This window comes from Ranitomeya imitator, unplaced genomic scaffold (genome assembly GCF_032444005.1).
Source record: "Ranitomeya imitator isolate aRanImi1 unplaced genomic scaffold, aRanImi1.pri SCAFFOLD_444, whole genome shotgun sequence".
In the NCBI taxonomy this organism is placed as follows: Eukaryota; Metazoa; Chordata; class Amphibia; order Anura; family Dendrobatidae; genus Ranitomeya; species Ranitomeya imitator.
Window position 1 is genome coordinate 26,573 of NW_027193370.1, and position 26,511 is coordinate 53,083.

Consider the following 26,511-nt stretch of genomic DNA (forward strand, 5'->3'; position numbering starts at 1 on the left):
GTTTGTGCATTGAATTTCTGAGGCGTACAGCAGGTTTCCAAGTAGGCTGACCTCAGGTCAGATTTATTAAAGTGAAAGCAACACAGAAAAACAAAACATAAAAATGAATCCTAGCCTGTCCGGCACTAACTAAACAAACACGTTGCTAACTTAACAACTGGGGGGGCTTCTCCCACCCAGCTAACATCACACAATTCTTGAGCAGAGCTCTCACTCACGTTTGTCTCACACAGACAGGCAATCTGTGTGCCCCAGGCAGACGCTGGAAACCCCCAGCTGGTCATCTTTTATTCCTGCAATCATTAACCCATTAGCACCCTGAAGATACGGAGTGGCCTAATTCACATAGGACAAACACCTGGGCAAGATATACCTGCCTCCAACTACCACTTTCCCAGTGGCAGCAGGATTCGCCGGATGTATCATCACTAAGCTGTAACCCAGCTTTCCCAGTGGCAGCAGGATTCGCCGGATGTATCATCACTAAGCTGTAACTCAGCTTTCCCAGTGGCAGCAGGATTCACCGGATGTATCATCACTAAGCTGTAACAAAGCTTTCACAGTGGCAGCAGGATTCGCCAGATGTATCATCACTAAGCTGTAACCCAGCTTTCCCAGTGGCAGCAGGATTCGCTGGATGTATCATCACTAAGCTGTAAGAAAGCTTTCCCAGTGGCAGCAGGATTCACCGGATGTATCATCACTAAGCTGTAATAAAGCTTTCACAGTGGCAGCAGGATTCGCCAGATGTATCATCACTAAGCTGTAACCCAGCTTTCCCAGTGGCAGCAGGATTCGCTGGATGTATCATCACTAAGCCGTAAGAAAGCTTTCCCAGTGGCAGCAGGATTCACCGGATGTATCATCACTAAGCTGTAACCCAGCTTTCCCAGTGGCAGCAGGATTCGCCGGATGTATCATCACTAAGCTGTAACTCAGCTTTCCCAGTGGCAGCAGGATTCGCCGGATGTATCATCACTAAGCTGTAACAAAGCTTTCACAGTGGCAGCAGGATTCGCCAGATGTATCATCACTAAGCTGTAACCCAGCTTTCCCAGTGGCAGCAGGATTCGCTGGATGTATCATCACTAAGCCGTAAGAAAGCTTTCCCAGTGGCAGCAGGATTCACCGGATGTATCATCACTAAGCTGTAACCCAGCTTTCCCAGTGGCAGCAGGATTCGCCAGATGTATCATCACTAAGCTGTAACCCAGCTTTCCCAGTGGCAGCAGGATTCGCTGGATGTATCATCACTAAGCCGTAAGAAAGCTTTCCCAGTGGCAGCAGGATTCACCGGATGTATCATCACTAAGCTGTAACCCAGCTTTCCCAGTGGCAGCAGGATTCGCCAGATGTATCATCACTAAGCTGTAACCCAGCTTTCCCAGTGGCAGCAGGATTCGCTGGATGTATCATCACTAAGCTGTAAGAAAGCTTTCCCAGTGGCAGCAGGATTCACCGGATGTATCATCACTAAGCTGTAACAAAGCTTTCACAGTGGCAGCAGGATTCGCCAGATGTATCATCACTAAGCTGTAACCCAGCTTTCCCAGTGGCAGCAGGATTCGCTGGATGTATCATCACTAAGCCGTAAGAAAGCTTTCCCAGTGGCAGCAGGATTCACCGGATGTATCATCACTAAGCTGTAACCCAGCTTTCCCAGTGGCAGCAGAATTCGCCAGATGTATCATCACTAAGCTGTAACCCAGCTTTCCCAGTGGCAGCAGGATTCGCTGGATGTATCATCACTAAGCTGTAAGAAAGCTTTCCCAGTGGCAGCAGGATTCACCAGATGTATCATCACTAAGCTGTAACCCAGCTTTCCCAGTGGCAGCAGGATTCGCTGGATGTATCATCACTAAGCTGTAACCCAGCTTTCCCAGTGGCAGCAGGATTTGCTGGATGTATCATCACTAAGCTGTAAGAAAGCTTTCCCAGTGGCAGCAGGATTCACCGGATGTATCATCACTAAGCTGTAACAAAGCTTTCACAGTGGCAGCAGGATTCGCCAGATGTATCATCACTAAGCTGTAACCCAGCTTTCCCAGTGGCAGCAGGATTCGCTGGATGTATCATCACTAAGCCGTAAGAAAGCTTTCCCAGTGGCAGCAGGATTCACCGGATGTATCATCACTAAGCTGTAACCCAGCTTTCCCAGTGGCAGCAGATTTCGCCAGATGTATCATCACTAAGCTGTAACCCAGCTTTCCCAGTGGCAGCAGGATTCGCTGGATGTATCATCACTAAGCTGTAAGAAAGCTTTCCCAGTGGCAGCAGGATTCACCGGATGTATCATCACTAAGCTGTAACCCAGCTTTCCCAGTGGCAGCAGGATTCGCTGGATGTATCATCACTAAGCTGTAAGAAAGCTTTCCCAGTGGTAGCAGGATTCACCGGATGTATCATCACTAAGCTGTAACCCAGCTTTCCCAGTGGCAGCAGGATTCGCTGGATGTATCATCACTAAGCTGTAACAAAGCTTTCACAGTGGCAGCAGGATTCGCCAGATGTATCATCACTAAGCTGTAACCCAGCTTTCCCAGTGGCAGCAGGATTCGCTGGATGTATCATCACTAAGCCGTAAGAAAGCTTTCCCAGTGGCAGCAGGATTCACCGGATGTATCATCACTAAGCTGTAACCCAGCTTTCCCAGTGGCAGCAGGATTCGCCAGATGTATCATCACTAAGCTGTAACCCAGCTTTCCCAGTGGCAGCAGGATTCACCGGATGTATCATCACTAAGCTGTAAGAAAGCTTTCACAGTGGCAGCAGGATTCACCGGATGTATCATCACTAAGCTGTAACCCAGCTTTCCCAGTGGCAGCAGGATTCGCTGGATGTATCATCACTAAGCTGTAAGAAAGCTTTCCCAGTGGCAGCAGGATTCACCGGATGTATCATCACTAAGCTGTAAGAAAGCTTTCACAGTGGCAGCAGGATTCACCGGATGTATCATCACTAAGCTGTAACCCAGCTTTCCCAGTGGCAGCAGGATTCGCTGGATGTATCATCACTAAGCTGTAAGAAAGCTTTCCCAGTGGCAGCAGGATTCACCGGATGTATCATCACTAAGCTGTAACAAAGCTTTCACAGTGGCAGCAGGATTCGCCAGATGTATCATCACTAAGCTGTAACCCAGCTTTCCCAGTGGCAGCAGGATTCGCTGGATGTATCATCACTAAGCTGTAAGAAAGCTTTCCCAGTGGCAGCTGGATTCACCGGATGTATCATCACTAAGCTGTAACCCAGCTTTCCCAGTGGCAGCAGCAGACTATGGAATCACACTATGCTGTAACCCAGCTTTCCCAGTGGCAGCAGGATTCGCCAGATGTATCATCACTAAGCTGTAACCCAGCTTTCCCAGTGGCAGCAGGATTCGCTGGATGTATCATCACTAAGCTGTAAGAAAGCTTTCCCAGTGGCAGCTGGATTCACCGGATGTATCATCACTAAGCTGTAACCCAGCTTTCCCAGTGGCAGCAGCAGACTATGGAATCACACTGTGCTGTAGCCCCTCTCACCCATTGTGAGCTGCAGCCTTCAACATATCATTCATAGCACAGCTTTTCCAGTCTCAGGATGGATTACTACTGAGCTATAACCCAACTTTCCAATGCTCTGCTACCATCTCAGACTGTATAATCAGTAAACTGTAACCCAGCTTTCCCACTGTCCGCGGCGGCCACAGAATGAGCCATAACAATATCTCCTGAAGATGGAGAGGCTCCACATAGAGGAGGGAAATGATTGCACAATTTAATGGAATTTATTCTCTTATTATTCTATTCTCTATATTTCAGGCAGAAACTTCTAAAGAAACATAAGAAGAAATTTGTAAACTAAAGTGCGTTACACTGAGGGGCAAAACAGGGAATAAAAGCATCAGAAACACAAGGTGAAAACAAGGACAGTGTGCAGCCTGCGGCCTACAAGGGAAAATGAGAAAAGGCTCCAAGTGTCCAAACAAAAGCGCAGAATTACCCGGGGTGTAATGTGCACAGGGACGGAGACAGGGAGACACTCACCGTGTGCTGAGGAGGAGGAGAAGGACCTGCGGTGACGTCATCACTGAGAGCAGTCAGTGCGGGAGGAGAAGGACCTGCGGTGACGTCATCACTGAGAGCACTCAGTGCGGGAGGAGAAGGACCTGCAGTGACGTCATCACTGAGAGCAGTCAGTGCGGGAGGAGAAGGACCTGCGGTGACGTCATCACTGAGAGCAGTCAGTGCGGGAGGAGAAGGACCTGCAGTGACGTCATCACTGAGAGCAGTCAGTGCGGGAGGAGAAGGACCTGCGGTGACGTCATCACTGAGAGCACTCAGTGCAGGAGAAGGACCTGCAGTGACGTCATCACTGAGAGCAGTCAGTGCGGGAGGAGAAGGACCTGCGGTGACGTCATCACTCAGAGCAGTCAGTGCGGGAGGAGAAGGACCTGCGGTGACGTCATCACTGAGAGCAGTCAGTGCGGGAGGAGAAGGACCTGCGGTGACGTCATCACTGAGAGCAGTCAGTGCGGGAGGAGAAGGACCTGCAGTGACGTCATCACTGAGAGCAGTCAGTGCGGGAGGAGAAGGACCTGCGGTGACGTCATCACTCAGAGCAGTCAGTGCGGGACTGAGCCAGGGGCTCTCCTGCTCTTCACACACGGCTCTGCTCTACACACACGGCTCTGCTCTACACACACACGGCTCTGCTCTACACACACACACACGGCTCTGCTCTACACACACACGGCTCTGCTCTACACACACACACATGGCTCTGCTCTACACACACACACGGCTCTGCTCTACACACACACGGCTCTGCTCCACACACACACACGGCTCTGCTCTACACACACGGCTCTGCTCCACACACACACACGGCTCTGCTCCACACACACACACGGCTCTGCTCCACACACACACACGGCTCTGCTCCACACACACACACGGCTCTGCTCCACACACACACACGGCTCTGCTCTACACACACACACGGCTCTGCTCTGCACACACACGGCTCTGCTCTACACACACACGGCTCTGCTCTACACACACACACACGGCTCTGCTCTACACACACACGGCTCTGCTCTACACACACACACATGGCTCTGCTCTACACACACACACGGCTCTGCTCTACACACACACGGCTCTGCTCCACACACACACACGGCTCTGCTCTACACACACGGCTCTGCTCCACACACACACACGGCTCTGCTCCACACACACACACGGCTCTGCTCCACACACACACACGGCTCTGCTCCACACACACACACGGCTCTGCTCTACACACACACACGGCTCTGCTCTGCACACACACGGCTCTGCTCTACACACACACACGGCTCTGCTCCACACACACACACGGCTCTGCTCCACACACACACACGGCTCTGCTCTACACACACGGCTCTGCTCCACACACACACACGGCTCTGCTCCACACACACACACGGCTCTGCTCCACACACACACACGGCTCTGCTCCACACACACACACGGCTCTGCTCTACACACACACACGGCTCTGCTCTGCACACACACGGCTCTGCTCTACACACACACACGGCTCTGCTCTACACACACACACACGGCTCTGCTCTACACACACACACGGCTCTGCTCTACACACACACACGGCTCTGCTCTACACACACGGCTCTGCCCTACACACACACGGCTCTGCTCTACACACACACACGGCTCTGCTCTACACACACACACACACGGCTCTGCTCTACACACACACGGCTCTGCTCTACACACACACACACGGCTCTGCTCTACACACACACGGCTCTGCTCTACACACACACACATGGCTCTGCTCTACACACACACACGGCTCTGCTCTACACACACACGGCTCTGCTCTACACACACACACGGCTCTGCTCCACACACACACGGCTCTGCTCTACACACACACACGGCTCTGCTCCACACACACACACGGCTCTGCTCCACACACACACACGGCTCTGCTCCACACACACACACGGCTCTGCTCCACACACACACACGGCTCTGCTCTGCACACACACGGCTCTGCTCTACACACACACACGGCTCTGCTCTACACACACACACACGGCTCTGCTCTACACACACACACGGCTCTGCTCTACACACACGGCTCTGCCCTACACACACACGGCTCTGCTCTACACACACACGGCTCTGCTCTACACACACACACACGGCTCTGCTCTACACACACACGGCTCTGCTCTACACACACACACATGGCTCTGCTCTACACACACACACGGCTCTGCTCTACACACACACGGCTCTGCTCTACACACACACACGGCTCTGCTCTACACACACACACACGGCTCTGCTCTACACACACACACGGCTCTGCTCTACACACACACACGGCTCTGCTCTACACACACACACGGCTCTGCTCCACACACACACACGGCTCTGCTCCACACACACACACGGCTCTGCTCTACACACACACACGGCTCTGCTCTACACACACACACGGCTCTGCTCTACACACACACGGCTCTGCTCTACACACACACACGGCTCTGCTCCACACACACACAGCTCTGCTCTACACACACACACGGCTCTGCTCTACACACACACGTCTCTGCTCTACACACACACGGCTCTGCTCTACACACACACACGGCTCTGCTCTACACACACACACGGCTCTGCTCTACACACATGGTTCTGCTCTACACACACACACACATGGCTCTGCTCTACACACACACGGCTCTGCTCTACACACACACACGGCTCTGCTCTACACACATACACACATGGCTCTGCTCTACACACACACACGGCTCTGCTCCACACACACACACGGCTCTGCTCCACACACACACACGGCTCTGCTCCACACACACACACGGCTCTGCTCTACACACACACACGGCTCTGCTCTACACACACACACGGCTCTGCTCTACACACACACGGCTCTGCTCTACACACACACACGGCTCTGCTCCACACACACACGGCTCTGCTCTACACACACACACGGCTCTGCTCTACACACACACGTCTCTGCTCTACACACACACGGCTCTGCTCTACACACACACACGGCTCTGCTCTACACACACACACGGCTCTGCTCTACACACATGGTTCTGCTCTACACACACACACACATGGCTCTGCTCTACACACACACGGCTCTGCTCTACACACACACGGCTCTGCTCTACACACACACACGGCTCTGCTCTACACACATACACACATGGCTCTGCTCTACACACACACACGGCTCTGCTCTACACACACGGCTCTGCTCTACACACACACACGGCTCTGCTCCACACACACACACGGCTCTGCTCCACACACACGGCTCTGCTCCACACACACACACGGCTCTGCTCCACACACACACACGGCTCTGCTCCACACACACACACGGCTCTGCTCCACACACACACACGGCTCTGCTCTACACACACGGCTCTGCTCTACACACACACACACATGGCTCTGCTCTACACACACACACGGCTCTGCTCTACACACACACACGGCTCTGCTCTACACACATACACACATGGCTCTGCTCTACACACACACACGGCTCTGCTCTACACACACACACGGCTCTGCTCTACACACACACACGGCTCTGCTCTACACACACACGGCTCTGCTCTACACACACACACGGCTCTGCTCTACACACATGGTTCTGCTCTACACACACACACACATGGCTCTGCTCTACACACACACACACATGGCTCTGCTCTACACACATACGGCTCTGCTCTACACACACACACGGCTCTGCTCTACACACACACACACGGCTCTGCTCTACACACACACACGGCTCTGCTCTACACACATGGTTCTGCTCTACACACACACACACATGGCTCTGCTCTACACACACACATGGCTCTGCTCTACACACACACACGGCTCTGCTCTACACACACACGGCTCTGCTCTACACACACACACGGCTCTGCTCTACACACACACACACATGGCTCTGCTCTACACACACACACACGGCTCTGCTCTACACACACACGGCTCTGCTCTACACACACACATGGCTCTGCTCTACACACACACGGCTCTGCTCTACACACACACACGGCTCTGCTCTACACACACACACGGCTCTGCTCTACACACATGGTTCTGCTCTACACACACACACGGCTCTGCTCTACACACACACACGGCTCTTCTCTACACACACGGCTCTGCTCTACACACACACACACGGCTCTGCTCTACACACACACACGGCTCTGCTCTACACACACACACGGCTCTGTTCTACACACACACACGGCTCTGCTCTGCACACACGGCTCTGCTCTACACACACACGGCTCTGCTCTACACACACACGGCTCTGCTCTACACACACGGCTCTGCTCCACACACACACGGCTCTGCTCTACACACACACGGCTCTGCTCTACACACACACACGGCTCTGCTCTACACACACACGGCTCTGCTCCACACACACACACGGCTCTGCTCTACACACACACGGCTCTGCTCTACACACACACACGGCTCTGCTCTACACACACACACGGCTCTGCTCTACACACACACACGGCCCTGCTCTACACACACACGTGGCTCTGCTCTACACACACACACGGCTCTGCTCTACACACACACGGCTCTGCTCTACACACACACACGGCTCTGCTCTACACACACACACACACGGCTCTGCTCTACACACACACACGGCTCTGCTCTACACACACACACACACGGCTCTGCTCTACACACACACACGGCTCTGCTCCACACACACACACGGCTCTGCTCTACACACACACACGGCTCTGCTCCACACACACACACGGCTCTGCTCCACACACACACACGGCTCTGCTCTACACACACACACGGCTCTGCTCTACACACACACACGGCTCTGCTCTACACACACACACGGCTCTGCTCCACACACACACACGGCTCTGCTCTACACACACACACGACTCTGCTCTACACATACACGGCTCTGCTCTACACACACACACGGCTCTGCTCTACACACACACGGCTCTGCTCTACACACACGGCTCTGCTCTACACACACACACGGCTCTGCTCTACACACACACACGGCTCTGCTCTGCACACACACGACTCTGCTCTACACACACACACGGCTCTGCTCTGCACACACACGGCTCTGCTCTACACACACACGGCTCTGCTCTACACACACACACACGGCTCTGCTCTACACACACACACGGCTCTGCTCTACACACACGTGGCTCTGCTCTACACACACACACAGCTCTGCTCTACACACACACACGGCTCTGCTCTACACACACACGGCTCTGCTCTACACACACACACACACGGCTCTGCTCTACACACACACACACACACACATGGCTCTGCTCTACACACACACACACACGGCTCTGCTCTACACACACACACGGCTCTGCTCTACACACACACACGGCTCTGCTCCACACACACGGCTCTGCTCTACACACACACGGCTCTGCTCTACACACACACACGGCTCTGCTCTACACACACGGCTCTGCTCTACACACACACACGGCTCTGCTCTACACACACACACGGCTCTGCTCTACACACACACACGGCTCTGCTCTACACACACACACGGCTCTGCTCTACACACACATACGGCTCTGCTCTACACACACACACGGCTCTGCTCTACACACACGGCTCTGCTCTACACACACACACGGCTCTGCTCTACACACACACGGCTCTGCTCTACACACACACACGGCTCTGCTCTACACACATACACACATGGCTCTGCTCTACACACACACACGGCTCTGCTCCACACACACACACGGCTCTGCTCTACACACACACACGGCTCTGCTCCACACACACACACGGCTCTGCTCTACACACACACACGGCTCTGCTCTACACACACGGCTCTGCTCTACACACACACACGGCTCTGCTCTACACACACACGGCTCTGCTCCACACACACACGGCTCTGCTCTACACACACACACGGCTCTGCTCTACACACACGGCTCTGCTCTACACACACACGGCTCTGCTCTACACACACGGCTCTGCTCTACACACACACGGCTCTGCTCTACACACACACACGGCTCTGCTCTGCACACACACGGCTCTGCTCTACACACACACACACGGCTCTGCTCTACACACACACGGCTCTGCTCTACACACACACACGGCTCTGCTCTACACACACACACACGGCTCTGCTCTACACACACACACGGCTCTGCTCTACACACACACACGGCTCTGCTCTACACACACGGCTCTGCCCTACACACACACGGCTCTGCTCTACACACACACGGCTCTGCTCTACACACACACACACGGCTCTGCTCTACACACACACACGGCTCTGCTCTACACACACACACGGCTCTGCTCTGCACACACACGGCTCTGCTCTACACACACACACATGGCTCTGCTCTACACACACACACGGCTCTGCTCTACACACACACGGCTCTGCTCTACACACACACACGGCTCTGCTCTACACACACACACGGCTCTGCTCTACACACACACACGGCTCTGCTCTACACACACACGGCTCTGCTCTACACACACACACACGGCTCTGCTCTACACACACACGGCTCTGCTCTACACACACGGCTCTGCTCCACACACACACACGGCTCTGCTCTACACACACACACGGCTCTGCTCCACACACACACACGGCTCTGCTCTACACACACACACGGCTCTGCTCTACACACACGGCTCTGCTCTACACACACACACGGCTCTGCTCTACACACACACACGGCTCTGCTCCACACACACACACTGCTCTGCTCCACACACACACACGGCTCTGCTCTACACACACACACGGCTCTGCTCTACACACACACACGGCTCTGCTCTACACACACACGGCTCTGCTCTACACACACACACGGCTCTGCTCCACACACACACAGCTCTGCTCTACACACACACACGGCTCTGCTCTACACACACACGGCTCTGCTCTACACACACACGGCTCTGCTCTACACACACGGCTCTGCTCCACACACACACGGCTCTGCTCTACACACACACGGCTCTGCTCTACACACACACACGGCTCTGCTCTACACACACACGGCTCTGCTCCACACACACACACGGCTCTGCTCTACACACACACACGGCTCTGCTCTACACACACACACGGCTCTGCTCTACACACACACACGGCCCTGCTCTACACACACACGTGGCTCTGCTCTACACACACACACGGCTCTGCTCTACACACACACGGCTCTGCTCTACACACACACACGGCTCTGCTCTACACACACACACACACGGCTCTGCTCTACACACACACACGGCTCTGCTCTACACACACACACACACGGCTCTGCTCTACACACACACACGGCTCTGCTCCACACACACACACGGCTCTGCTCTACACACACACACGGCTCTGCTCCACACACACACACGGCTCTGCTCCACACACACACACGGCTCTGCTCTACACACACACACGGCTCTGCTCTACACACACACACGGCTCTGCTCTACACACACACACGGCTCTGCTCCACACACACACACGGCTCTGCTCTACACACACACACGACTCTGCTCTACACATACACGGCTCTGCTCTACACACACACACGGCTCTGCTCTACACACACACGGCTCTGCTCTACACACACGGCTCTGCTCTACACACACACACGGCTCTGCTCTACACACACACACGGCTCTGCTCTGCACACACACGACTCTGCTCTACACACACACACGGCTCTGCTCTGCACACACACGGCTCTGCTCTACACACACACGGCTCTGCTCTACACACACACACACGGCTCTGCTCTACACACACACACGGCTCTGCTCTACACACACGTGGCTCTGCTCTACACACACACACAGCTCTGCTCTACACACACACACGGCTCTGCTCTACACACACACGGCTCTGCTCTACACACACACACACACGGCTCTGCTCTACACACACACACACACACACATGGCTCTGCTCTACACACACACACACACGGCTCTGCTCTACACACACACACGGCTCTGCTCTACACACACACACGGCTCTGCTCCACACACACGGCTCTGCTCTACACACACACGGCTCTGCTCTACACACACACACGGCTCTGCTCTACACACACGGCTCTGCTCTACACACACACACGGCTCTGCTCTACACACACGGCTCTGCTCTACACACACACACGGCTCTGCTCTACACACACACACGGCTCTGCTCTACACACACATACGGCTCTGCTCTACACACACACACGGCTCTGCTCTACACACACGGCTCTGCTCTACACACACACACGGCTCTGCTCTACACACACACGGCTCTGCTCTACACACACACACGGCTCTGCTCTACACACATACACACATGGCTCTGCTCTACACACACACACGGCTCTGCTCCACACACACACACGGCTCTGCTCTACACACACACACGGCTCTGCTCCACACACACACACGGCTCTGCTCTACACACACACACGGCTCTGCTCTACACACACGGCTCTGCTCTACACACACACACGGCTCTGCTCTACACACACACGGCTCTGCTCCACACACACACGGCTCTGCTCTACACACACACACGGCTCTGCTCTACACACACGGCTCTGCTCTACACACACACGGCTCTGCTCTACACACACGGCTCTGCTCTACACACACACGGCTCTGCTCTACACACACACACGGCTCTGCTCTGCACACACACGGCTCTGCTCTACACACACACACACGGCTCTGCTCTACACACACACGGCTCTGCTCTACACACACACACGGCTCTGTTCTACACACACACACACGGCTCTGCTCTACACACACACACGGCTCTGCTCTACACACACACACGGCTCTGCTCTACACACACGGCTCTGCCCTACACACACACGGCTCTGCTCTACACACACACGGCTCTGCTCTACACACACACACACGGCTCTGCTCTACACACACACACGGCTCTGCTCTACACACACACACGGCTCTGCTCTGCACACACACGGCTCTGCTCTACACACACACACATGGCTCTGCTCTACACACACACACGGCTCTGCTCTACACACACACGGCTCTGCTCTACACACACACACGGCTCTGCTCTACACACACACACGGCTCTGCTCTACACACACACACGGCTCTGCTCTACACACACACGGCTCTGCTCTACACACACACACACGGCTCTGCTCTACACACACACGGCTCTGCTCTACACACACGGCTCTGCTCCACACACACACACGGCTCTGCTCTACACACACACACGGCTCTGCTCCACACACACACACGGCTCTGCTCTACACACACACACGGCTCTGCTCTACACACACGGCTCTGCTCTACACACACACACGGCTCTGCTCTACACACACACACGGCTCTGCTCCACACACACACACTGCTCTGCTCCACACACACACACGGCTCTGCTCTACACACACACACGGCTCTGCTCTACACACACACACGGCTCTGCTCTACACACACACGGCTCTGCTCTACACACACACACGGCTCTGCTCCACACACACACAGCTCTGCTCTACACACACACACGGCTCTGCTCTACACACACACGTCTCTGCTCTACACACACACGGCTCTGCTCTACACACACACACAGCTCTGCTCTATACACACTCGGTTCTGCTCTACACACACACACGGCTCTGCTCTACACACACACACACGGCTCTGCTCTACACACACACGGCTCTGCTCTACACACACACGTCTCTGCTCTACACACAGCTCTGCTCTACACACACACACACACGGCTCTGCTCTACACACACACACAGCTCTGCTCTATACACACTCGGTTCTGCTCTACACACACACATGGTTCTGCTCTACACACACACACACATGGCTCTGCTCTACACACACACGGCTCTGCTCTACACACACACACGGCTCTGCTCTACACACATACACACATGGCTCTGCTCCACACACACACACGGCTCTGCTCCACACACACACACGGCTCTGCTCCACACACACACACGGCTCTGCTCCACACACACACACGGCTCTGCGCTACACACACACACGGCTCTGCTCTACACACACACACGGCTCTGCTCTACACACACACGGCTCTGCTCTACACACACACACGGCTCTGCTCTACACACACACGGCTCTGCTCTACACACACACGGCTCTGCTCTACACACATGGTTCTGCTCTACACACACACACACATGGCTCTGCTCTACACACACACGGCTCTGCTCTACACACACACACGGCTCTGCTCTACACACATACACACATGGCTCTGCTCTACACACACACACGGCTCTGCTCCACACACACACACGGCTCTGCTCTACACACACACGGCTCTGCTCTACACACACACGGCTCTGCTCTACACACACACACGGCTCTGCTCCACACACACACGGCTCTGCTCTACACACACACACGGCTCTGCTCTACACACACACGGCTCTGCTCTACACACACACACGGCTCTACTCTACACACACACGGCTCTGCTCTACACACATGGTTCTGCTCTACACACACACACACATGGCTCTGCTCTACACACACACGGCTCTGCTCTACACACACACGGCTCTGCTCTACACACACACACGGCTCTGCTCTACACACATACACACACGGCTCTGCTCTACACACACGGCTCTGCTCTACACACACACACGGCTCTGCTCCACACACACACACGGCTCTGCTCCACACACACACACGGCTCTGCTCCACACACACACACGGCTCTGCTCTACACACACACACGGCTCTGCTCCACACACACACACGGCTCTGCTCCACACACACACACGGCTCTGCTCCACACACACACACGGCTCTGCTCTACACACACGGCTCTGCTCTACACACACACACACATGGCTCTGCTCTACACACACACGGCTCTGCTCTACACACACACACGGCTCTGCTCTACACACACACACGGCTCTGCTCTACACACACACGGCTCTGCTCTACACACACACACGGCTCTGCTCTACACACATGGTTCTGCTCTACACACACGGCTCTGCTCTACACACACACACACATGGCTCTGCTCTACACACATACGGCTCTGCTCTACACACACACGGCTCTGCTCTACACACATACACACATGGCTCTGCTCTACACACACACACGGCTCTGCTCTACACACACACACGGCTCTGCTCTACACACACACACGGCTCTGCTCTACACACACACACGGCTCTGCTCTACACACATGGTTCTGCTCTACACACACACACACATGGCTCTGCTCTACACACACACACGGCTCTGCTCTACACACACACGGCTCTGCTCTACACACACACGGCTCTGCTCCACACACACACACGGCTCTGCTCTACACACACGGCTCTGCTCCACACACACACGGCTCTGCTCTACACACACACGGCTCTGCTCCACACACACACACGGCTCTGCTCTACACACACACGGCTCTGCTCCACACACACACACGGCTCTGCTCTACACACACACGGCTCTGCTCTACACACACACACACGGCTCTGCTCTACACACACACACGGCTCTGCTCTACACACACACACGGCTCTGCTCTACACACACACGTGGCTCTGCTCTACACAGACACACGGCTCTGCTCTACACACACACACGGCTCTGCTCTACACACACACGGCTCTGCTCTACACACACACGGCTCTGCTCTACACACACACGGCTCTGCTCTACACACACACACGGCTCTGCTCTACACACACACACACGGCTCTGCTCTACACACACACGGCTCTGCTCTACACACACACGGCTCTGCTCTACACACACACACGGCTCTGCTCTACACACACACACGGCTCTGCTCTACACACACACGGCTCTGCACTACACACACACGGCTCTGCTCTACACACACACACACATGGCTCTGCTCTACACACACACACGGCTCTGCTCTACACACACACGGCTCTGCTCTACACACACACACGGCTCTGCTCTACACACACACACGGCTCTGCTCTACACACACACACGGCTCTGCTCTACACACACACACACACGGCTCTGCTCTACACACACACACGGCTCTGCTCCACACACACACACGGCTCTGCTCTACACACACACACGGCTCTGCTCCACACACACACACGGCTCTGCTCTACACACACACACGGCTCTGCTCTACACACACACACGGCTCTGCTCTACACACACACACGGCTCTGCTCTACACACACACACGGCTCTGCTCCACACACACACACGGCTCTGCTCTACACACACACACGGCTCTGCTCTGCACACACACGGCTCTGCTCTACACACACACACGGCTCTGCTCTACACACACACACACGGCTCTGCTCTACACACACACACACGGCTCTGCTCTACACACACACGGCTCTGCTCTACACACACACACGGCTCTGCTCTACACACACACGGCTCTGCTCTACACACACACACGGCTCTGCTCTACACACACACGGCTCTGCTCTACACACACGGCTCTGCTCTACACACACACACGGCTCTGCTCTACACACACACACGGCTCTGCTCCACACACACACACGGCTCTGCTCTACACACACACACGGCTCTGCTCTGCACACACACGGCTCTGCTCTACACACACACACACGGCTCTGCTCTACACACACACACACGGCTCTGCTCTACACACACACACGGCTCTGCTCTACACACACGTGGCTCTGCTTTACACACACACACGGCTCTGCTCTACACACACACACGGCTCTGCTCTACACACACACGGCTCTGCTCTACACACACACGGCTCTGCTCTACACACACACACACACACACATGGCTCTGCTCTACACACACACACACACGGCTCTGCTCTACACACACACACGGCTCTGCTCTACACACACACACGGCTCTGCTCCACACACACGGCTCTGCTCTACACACACACGGCTCTGCTCTACACACACACACGGCTCTGCTCTACACACACACACGGCTCTGCTCTACACACACGGCTCTGCTCTACACACACACGGCTCTGCTCTACACACACACACGGCTCTGCTCTACACACACACACGGCTCTGCTCTACACACACGGCTCTGCTCTACACACACACGGCTCTGCTCTACACACACATACGGCTCTGCTCTACACACACACACGGCTCTGCTCTACACACACGGCTCTGCTCTACACACACACACGGCTCTGCTCTACACACACACGGCTCTGCTCTACACACACACACGGCTCTGCTCTACACACATACACACATGGCTCTGCTCTACACACACACACGGCTCTGCTCCACACACACACACGGCTCTGCTCTACACACACACACGGCTCTGCTACACACACACGGCTCTGCTCTACACACACGGCTCTGCTCTACACACACACACGGCTCTGCTCTACACACACACGGCTCTGCTCCACACACACACACGGCTCTGCTCTACACACACACACGGCTCTGCTCTACACACACGGCTCTGCTCTACACACACGGCTCTGCTCTACACACACACGGCTCTGCTCTACACACACACACGGCTCTGCTCTACACACACACACATGGCTCTGCTCTGCACACACACGGCTCTGCTCTACACACACACGGCTCTGCTCTACACACACACGGCTCTGCTCTACACACACACACGGCTCTGCTCTACACACACACACACGGCTCTGCTCTACACACACACACGGCTCTGCTCTACACACACACACGGCTCTGCTTTACACACACGGCTCTGCCCTACACACACACGGCTCTGCTCTACACACACACGGCTCTGCTCTACACACACACGGCTCTGCTCTACACACACACACGGCTCTGCTCTACACACACACACGGCTCTGCTCTACACACACACACGGCTCTGCTCTTCACACACACGGCTCTGCTCTACACACACACACGGCTCTGCTCTACACACACACACGGCTCTGTTCTACACACACACACGGCTCTGCTCTACACACACGGCTCTGCTCTACACACACACGGCTCTGCTCTACACACACACGGCTCTGCTCTGCACACACGGCTCTGCTCCACACACACACGGCTCTGCTCTACACACACACACGGCTCTGCTCTACACACACACGGCTCTGCTCCACACACACACACGGCTCTGCTCTACACACACACGGCTCTTCTCTACACACACACACGGCTCTGCTCTACACACACACGGCTCTGCTCCACACACACACACGGCTCTGCTCTACACACACACGGCTCTTCTCTACACACACACACGGCTCTGCTCTACACACACACTCGGCTCTGCTCTACACACACACACGGCTCTGCTCTGCACACACACGGCTCTGCTCTACACACACACACGGCTCTGCTCTACACACACACATGGCTCTGCTCTACACACACACGGCTCTGCTCTACACACACACACGGCTCTGCTCTACACACACACGGCTCTGCTCTACACACACACACGGCTCTGCTCTACACACACACACGGCTCTGCTCTACACACACACGTGGCTCTGCTCTACACAGACACACGGCTCTGCTCTACACACACACACGGCTCTGCTCTACACACACACGGCTCTGCTCTACACACACACACGGCTCTGCTCTACACACACACGGCTCTGCTCTACACACACACACGGCTCTGCTCTACACACACACACACGGCTCTGCTCTACACACACACGGCTCTGCTCTACACACACACGGCTCTGCTCTACACACACACACGGCTCTGCTCTACACACACACACGGCTCTGCTCTACACACACACGGCTCTGCACTACACACACACGGCTCTGCTCTACACACACACACACACACACATGGCTCTGCTCTACACACACACACGGCTCTGCTCTACACACACACGGCTCTGCTCTACACACACACACGGCTCTGCTCTACACACACACACACACGGCTCTGCTCTACACACACACACGGCTCTGCTCTACACACACACACGGCTCTGCTCTGCACACACACGGCTCTGCTCTACACACACACGGCTCTGCTCTACACACACACACGGCTCTGCTCTACACACACGTGGCTCTGCTCTACACACACACACGGCTCTGCTCTACACACACACACGGCTCTGCTCTACACACATACACGGCTCTGCTCCACACACACGGCTCTGCTCTACACACACACGGCTCTGCTCTACACACACACACGGCTCTGCTCTACACACACACACGGCTCTGCTCTACATACACACGGCTCTGCTCTACACACACACACGGCTCTGCTCTACACACACACGGCTTTGCTCTACACACACACACACACACACATGGCTCTGCTCTACACACACACACACACGGCTCTGCTCTACACACACACACGGCTCTGCTCTACACACACACACGGCTCTGCTCCACACACACGGCTCTGCTCTACACACACACGGCTCTGCTCTACACACACACACGGCTCTGCTCTACACACACGGCTCTGCTCTACACACACACACGGCTCTGCTCTACACACACACACGGCTCTGCTCTACACACACATACGGCTCTGCTCTACACACACACACGGCTCTGCTCTACACACACGGCTCTGCTCTACACACACACACGGCTCTGCTCTACACACACACGGCTCTGCTCTACACACACGGCTCTGCTCTACACACATACACACATGGCTCTGCTCTACACACACACACGGCTCTGCTCCACACACACACACGGCTCTGCTCTACACACACACACGGCTCTGCTCCACACACACACACGGCTCTGCTCTACACACACACACGGCTCTGCTCTACACACACGGCTCTGCTCTACACACACACGGCTCTGCTCTACACACACGGCTCTGCTCTACACACACACGGCTCTGCTCTACACACACACACGGCTCTGCTCTACACACACACACGGCTCTGCTCTACACACACACACACACGGCTCTGCTCCACACACACACACACACGGCTCTGCTCTACACACACACACGGCTCTGCTCCACACACACACACGGCTCTGCTCTACACACACACACGGCTCTGCTCTACACACACATGGCTCTGCTCTACACACACACACGGCTCTGCTCTACACACACACGGCTCTGCTCCACACACACACACGGCTCTGCTCTACACACACACACGGCTCTGCTCTACACACACACGGCTCTGCTCTACACACACACACGGCTCTGCTCTACACACACACACGGCTCTGCTCTACACACACACACGGCTCTGCTCTACACACACACACGGCTCTGCTCTACACACACACACGACTCTGCTCCACACACACACACACACGGCTCTGCTCTACACACACACACGGCTCTGCTCTACACACACACACGGCTCTGCTCTACACACATACACACATGGCTCTGCTCTACACACACACACGGCTCTGCTCCACACACACACACGGCTCTGCTCTACACACACACACGGCTCTGCTCCACACACACACACGGCTCTGCTCTACACACACACACGGCTCTGCTCTACACACACACACGGCTCTGCTCCACACACACACACGGCTCTGCTCTACACACACACACGGCTCTGCTCTACACACACACACTGCTCTGCTCTACACACACACACGGCTCTGCTCTACACACACACGGCTCTGCTCCACACACACACACGGCTCTGCTCTACACACACACACGGCTCTGCTCTACACACACGGCTCTGCTCTACACACACACGGCTCTGATCTACACACACACACGGCTCTGCTCCACACACACACACGGCTCTGCTCTACACACATACACGGCTCTGCTCTACACACACGGCTGTGCTCTACACACACACACGGCTCTGCTCCACACACACACACGACTCTGCTCTGCACACACACGGCTCTGCTCTACACACACACGGCTCTGCTCTACACACACACACGGCTCTGCTCTACACACACACACGGCTCTGCTCTACACACACACACGGCTCTGCTCTACACACACACACGGCTCTGCTCTACACACACACACGGCTCTGCTCTACACACACACACGGCTCTGCTCTACACACACTGCTCTGCTCTACACACACACGGCTCTGCTCTACACACACACACGGCTCTGCTCTGCACACACACACGGCTCTGCTCCACACACACACGGCTCTGCTCCACACACACACACGGCTCTGCTCCACACACACACGGCTCTGCTCTACACACACACACGGCTCTGCTCTACACACACACGGCTCTGCTCTACACACACACACGGCTCTGCTCTACACACACACGGCTCTGCTCTACACACACACACAGCTCTGCTCTACACACACACACGGCTCTGCTCTACACACACACACGGCTCTGCTCTACACACACACGGCTCTGCTCTACACACACGGCTCTGCTCTACACACACACACGGCTCTGCTCTACACACACACACGGCTCTGCTCTACACACACACGGCTCTGCTCTACACACACACACGGCTCTGCTCTACACACACACACACACGGCTCTGCTCCACACACACACACGGCTCTGCTCTGCACACACACGGCTCTGCTCTACACACACACGGCTCTGCTCTACACACACACGGCTCTGCTCTACACACACACACGGCTCTGCTCTACACACACACACGGCTCTGCTCTACACACACGGCTCTGCCGCTCCTATACATATATATATATACACAGTATACAATGCCATGGATGAGGCCAGTATGCTGAGTCGCTGCTCCTATACATATATATATATACCGTATATAATGCCATGGATGAGGCCAGTATGCTGAGTCGCTGCTCCTATACATATATATATATACACAGTATATAATGCCATGGATGAGGCCAGTATGCTGAGTCGCCGCTCCTATACATATATATATATACAGTATATAATGCCATGGATGAGGCCAGTATGCTGAGTCGCCGCTCTTATACATATATATATATACAGTATATAATGCCATGGATGAGGCCAGTATGCTGAGTCGCCGCTCTTATACATATATATATATACAGTATATAATGCCATGGATGAGGCCAGTATGCTGAGTCGCTGTTCCTATACATATATATATACAGTATATAATGCCATGGATGAGGCCAGTATGCTGAGTCGCTGCTCCTATATATATATATATATACAGTATATAATGCCATGGATGAGGCCAGTATGCTGAGTCGCTGTTCCTATACATATATATATACAGTATATAATGCCATGGATGAGGCCAGTATGCTGAGTCGCTGTTCCTATACATATATATATATACAGTATATAATGCCATGGATGAGGCCAGTATGCTGAGTCGCTGTTCCTATACATATATATATATACAGTATACAATGCCATGGATGAGGCCAGTATGCTGAGTCGCTGCTCCTATATATATATATATACAGTATATAATGCCATGGATGAGGCCAGTATGCTGAGTCGCTGCTCCTATATATATAGATATACAGTATATAATGCCATGGATGAGGCCAGTATGCTGAGTCGCTGTTCCTATACATATATATATACAGTATATAATGCCATGGATGAGGCCAGTATGCTGAGTCGCTGTTCCTATACATATATATATACAGTATATAATGCCATGGATGAGGCCAGTAAGCTGAGTCGCTGCTCCTATACATATATATATACAGTGCCTAAAAGTAGTATTCAACCCCCTGCAGATTTAGCAGGTTTACACATTTGGAATTCACTTGGCATTGTGACATTTGGACTGTAGATCAGCCTGGAAGTGTGAAATGCACTGCAGCAAAAAAGAATGTTTTTTTTTTTTTTTGTAAATTGTGAAAAGTCTTTTCAGAGCGTCATTTATTATTCAACCCCTCAACCCACCAGAATTCTGTTTGGTTTCCCTAAAGTATTAAGAAGTAGTTCAGGCACAAAGAACAATGAGCTTCACATGTTTGGATTAATTATCTCTTTTTCCAGCCTTTTCTGACTATTTAAGACCCTCCCCAAACTTCTGAACAGCACTCATACATGGTCAACATGGGAAAGACAAAGGAGCATTCCAAGGCCATCAGAGACAAGATCGTGGAGGGTCACAAGGCTGGCAAGGGGTACAAAACCCTTTCCAAGGAGTTGGGCCTACCTGTCTCACTGTTGGGAGCATCATCCGAAGTGGAAGACTTATGGAACTACTGTTAGCCTTCCACGGCCTGGACAGCCTTTGAAAGTTTCCTCCCGTGCCGAGGCCAGGCATATCCGAAGAGTCAAGGCTAACCCAAGGACAACAAGGAAGGAGCTCCGGGAAGATCTCATGGCAGTGGGGACATTGGTTTCAGTCAATACCATAAGTAACGTACTCCACCGCAATGGTCTCCGTTCCAGACGAGCCCGTAAGTTACCTTTACTTTCAAAGCGTCATGTCAAGGCTCGTCTACAGTTTGCTCATGATCACTTGGAGGACTCAGACTGAATGGTTCAAGGTTCTCTGGTCTGATGAGACCAAGATCGAGATCTTTGGTGCCAACCACACACGTGACGTTTGGAGACTGGATGGCACTGCATACGACCCCAAGAATACCATCCCTACAGTCAAGCATGGTGGTGGCAGCATCATGCTGTGGGGCTGTTTCTCAGCCAAGGGGCCTGGCCATCTGGTCCGCATCCATGGGAAGATGGATAGCACGGCCTACCTGGAGATTTTGGCCAAGAACCTCCGCTCCTCCATCAAGGATCTTAAGATGGGTCGTCATTTCATCTTCCAACAAGACAACGACCCAAAGCACACAGCCAAGAAAACCAAGGCCTGGTTCAAGAGGCAAAAAATCAAGGTGTTGCAGTGGCCTAGTCAGTCTCCTGACCTTAACCCAATTGAAAACTTGTGGAAGGAGCTCAAGATTAAAGTCCACATGAGACACCCAAAGAACCTAGATAACTTGGAGAAAATCTGCATGGAGGAGTGGGCCAAGATAACTCCAGAGACCTGTGCCGGCCTGATCAGGTCTTATAAAAGACGATTATTAGCTGTAATTGCAAACAAGGTTATTCCACAAAATATTAAACCTAGGGGTTGAATAATAATTGACCCACACTTTTATGTTTAAAATTTATAAAAATTTAACGGAGCAACAAAACTTTTTGGTTTGTAAGATTTATGCATCTGTTAATAAATCCTGCTCTTGTTTGAAGGCTCTAACTTATTTGCATCTTATTAAACCTGCTAAATCTGCAGGGGGTTGAATACTACTTGTAGGCACTGTATATACAGTATGTAATGCCATGGATGAGGCCAGTATGCTGAGTCGCTCCTCCTATACATATATATATATATATATATATATATATATATATATATATATATATATATATATATATATATATACAGTATATAATGCCATGGATGAGGCCAGTATGCTGAGTCGCTGCTCCTATACATATATATATATATATATATATATATATATATATATACACAGTATATAATGCTATGGATGAGGCCAGTATGCTGAGTCGCTGCTCCTATACATATATATATATATATATATATATATATATATACACAGTATATAATGCCATGGATGAGGCCAGTATGCTGAGTCGCTGCTCCTATACATATATATATATATATATATATATATATATATACAGTGGGGCAAAAAAGTATTTAGTCAGTCAGCAATAGTGCAAGTTCCACCACTTAAAAAGATGAGAGGCGTCTGTAATTTACATCATAGGTAGACCTCAACTATGGGAGACAAACTGAGAAAAAAAAATCCAGAAAATCACATTGTCTGTTTTTTTAACAATTTATTTGCATATTATGGTGGAAAATAAGTATTTGGTCAGAAACAAAATTTCATCTCAATACTTTGTAATATATCCTTTGTTGGCAATGACAGAGGTCAAACGTTTTCTGTAAGTCTTCACAAGGTTGCCACACACTGTTGTTGGTATGTTGGCCCATTCCTCCATGCAGATCTCCTCTAGAGCAGTGATGTTTTTGGCTTTTCGCTTGGCAACACGGACTTTCAACTCCCTCCAAAGGTTTTCTATAGGGTTGAGATCTGGAGACTGGCTAGGCCACTCCAGGACCTTGAAATGCTTCTTACGAAGCCACTCCTTCGTTGCCCTGGGGGTGTGCTTTGGATCATTGTCATGTTGAAAGACCCAGCCACGTTTCATCTTCAATGCCCTTGCTGATGGAAGGAGGTTTGCACTCAAAATCTCACGATACATGGCCCCATTTATTCTTTCATGTACCCGGATCAGTCGTCCTGGCCCCTTTGCAGAGAAACAGCCCCAAAGCATGATGTTTCCACCACCATGCTTTACAGTAGGTATGGTGTTTGATGGATGCAACTCAGTATTCTTTTTCCTCCAAACACGACAAGTTGTGTTTCTACCAAACAGTTCCAGTTTGGTTTCATCAGACCATAGGACATTCTCCCAAAACTCCTCTGGATCATCCAAATGCTCTCTAGCAAACTTCAGACGGGCCCGGACATGTACTGGCTTAAGCAGTGGGACACGTCTGGCACTGCAGGATCTGAGTCCTTAGTGGCATAGTGTGTTACTTATGGTAGGCCTTGTTACATTGGTCCCAGCTCTCTGCAGTTCATTCACTAGGTCCCCCCGCGTGGTTCTGGGATTTTTGCTCACTGTTCTTGTGATCATTCTGACCCCACAGGGTGGGATTTTGCGTGGAGCCCCAGATCGAGGGATATTATCAGTGGTCTTGTATGTCTTCCATTTTCTAATTATTGCTCCCACTGTTGATTTCTTCACTCCAAGCTGGTTGGCTATTGCAGATTCAGTCTTCCCAGCCTGGTGCAGGGCTACAATTTTGTTTCTGGTGTCCTTTGACAGCTCTTTGGTCTTCACCATAGTGGAGTTTGGAGTCAGACTGTTTGAGGGTGTGCACAGGTGTCTTTTTATACTGATAACAAGTTTAAACAGGTGCCATTACTACAGGTAATGAGTGGAGGAAAGAGGAGACTCTTAAAGAAGTTACAGGTCTGTGAGAGCCAGAAATCTTGATTGTTTGTTTCTGACCAAATACTTATTTTCCACCATAATATGCAAATAAATTGTTAAAAAAACAGACAATGTGATTTTCTGGATTTTTTTTTCTCAGTTTGTCTCCCATAGTTGAGGTCTACATTTGATGTAAATTACAGACGCCTCTCATCTTTTTAAGTGGTGGAACTTGCACTATAGCTGACTGACTAAATACTTTTTTGCCCCACTGTATATATATATATATACACAGTATATAATGCCATGGATGAGGCCAGTATGCTGAGTCGCTGCTCCTATACATATATATATATATATATATATATATATACACACAGTATATAATGCCATGGATGAGGCCAGTAAGCTGAGTCGCTGCTCCTATACATATATATATATATATATATATACATACA

The 26,511-nt window shown here is 52.7% G+C and overlaps 1 protein-coding gene across 1 annotated transcript in view; it reads right to left on the reverse strand.

Moving 5' to 3' along the window:
* LOC138653136 (uncharacterized) overlaps positions 1–26,511 on the reverse strand; it is a 52,993-nt gene that overhangs the window by 14,177 nt on the left and 12,305 nt on the right. Inside the window, exon 2 of the mRNA XM_069743208.1 lies at positions 4,026–4,099. Coding sequence (XP_069599309.1) covers positions 4,026–4,099 — 74 coding nt within the window. The remainder of the gene's footprint in view (positions 1–4,025; positions 4,100–26,511) is intronic.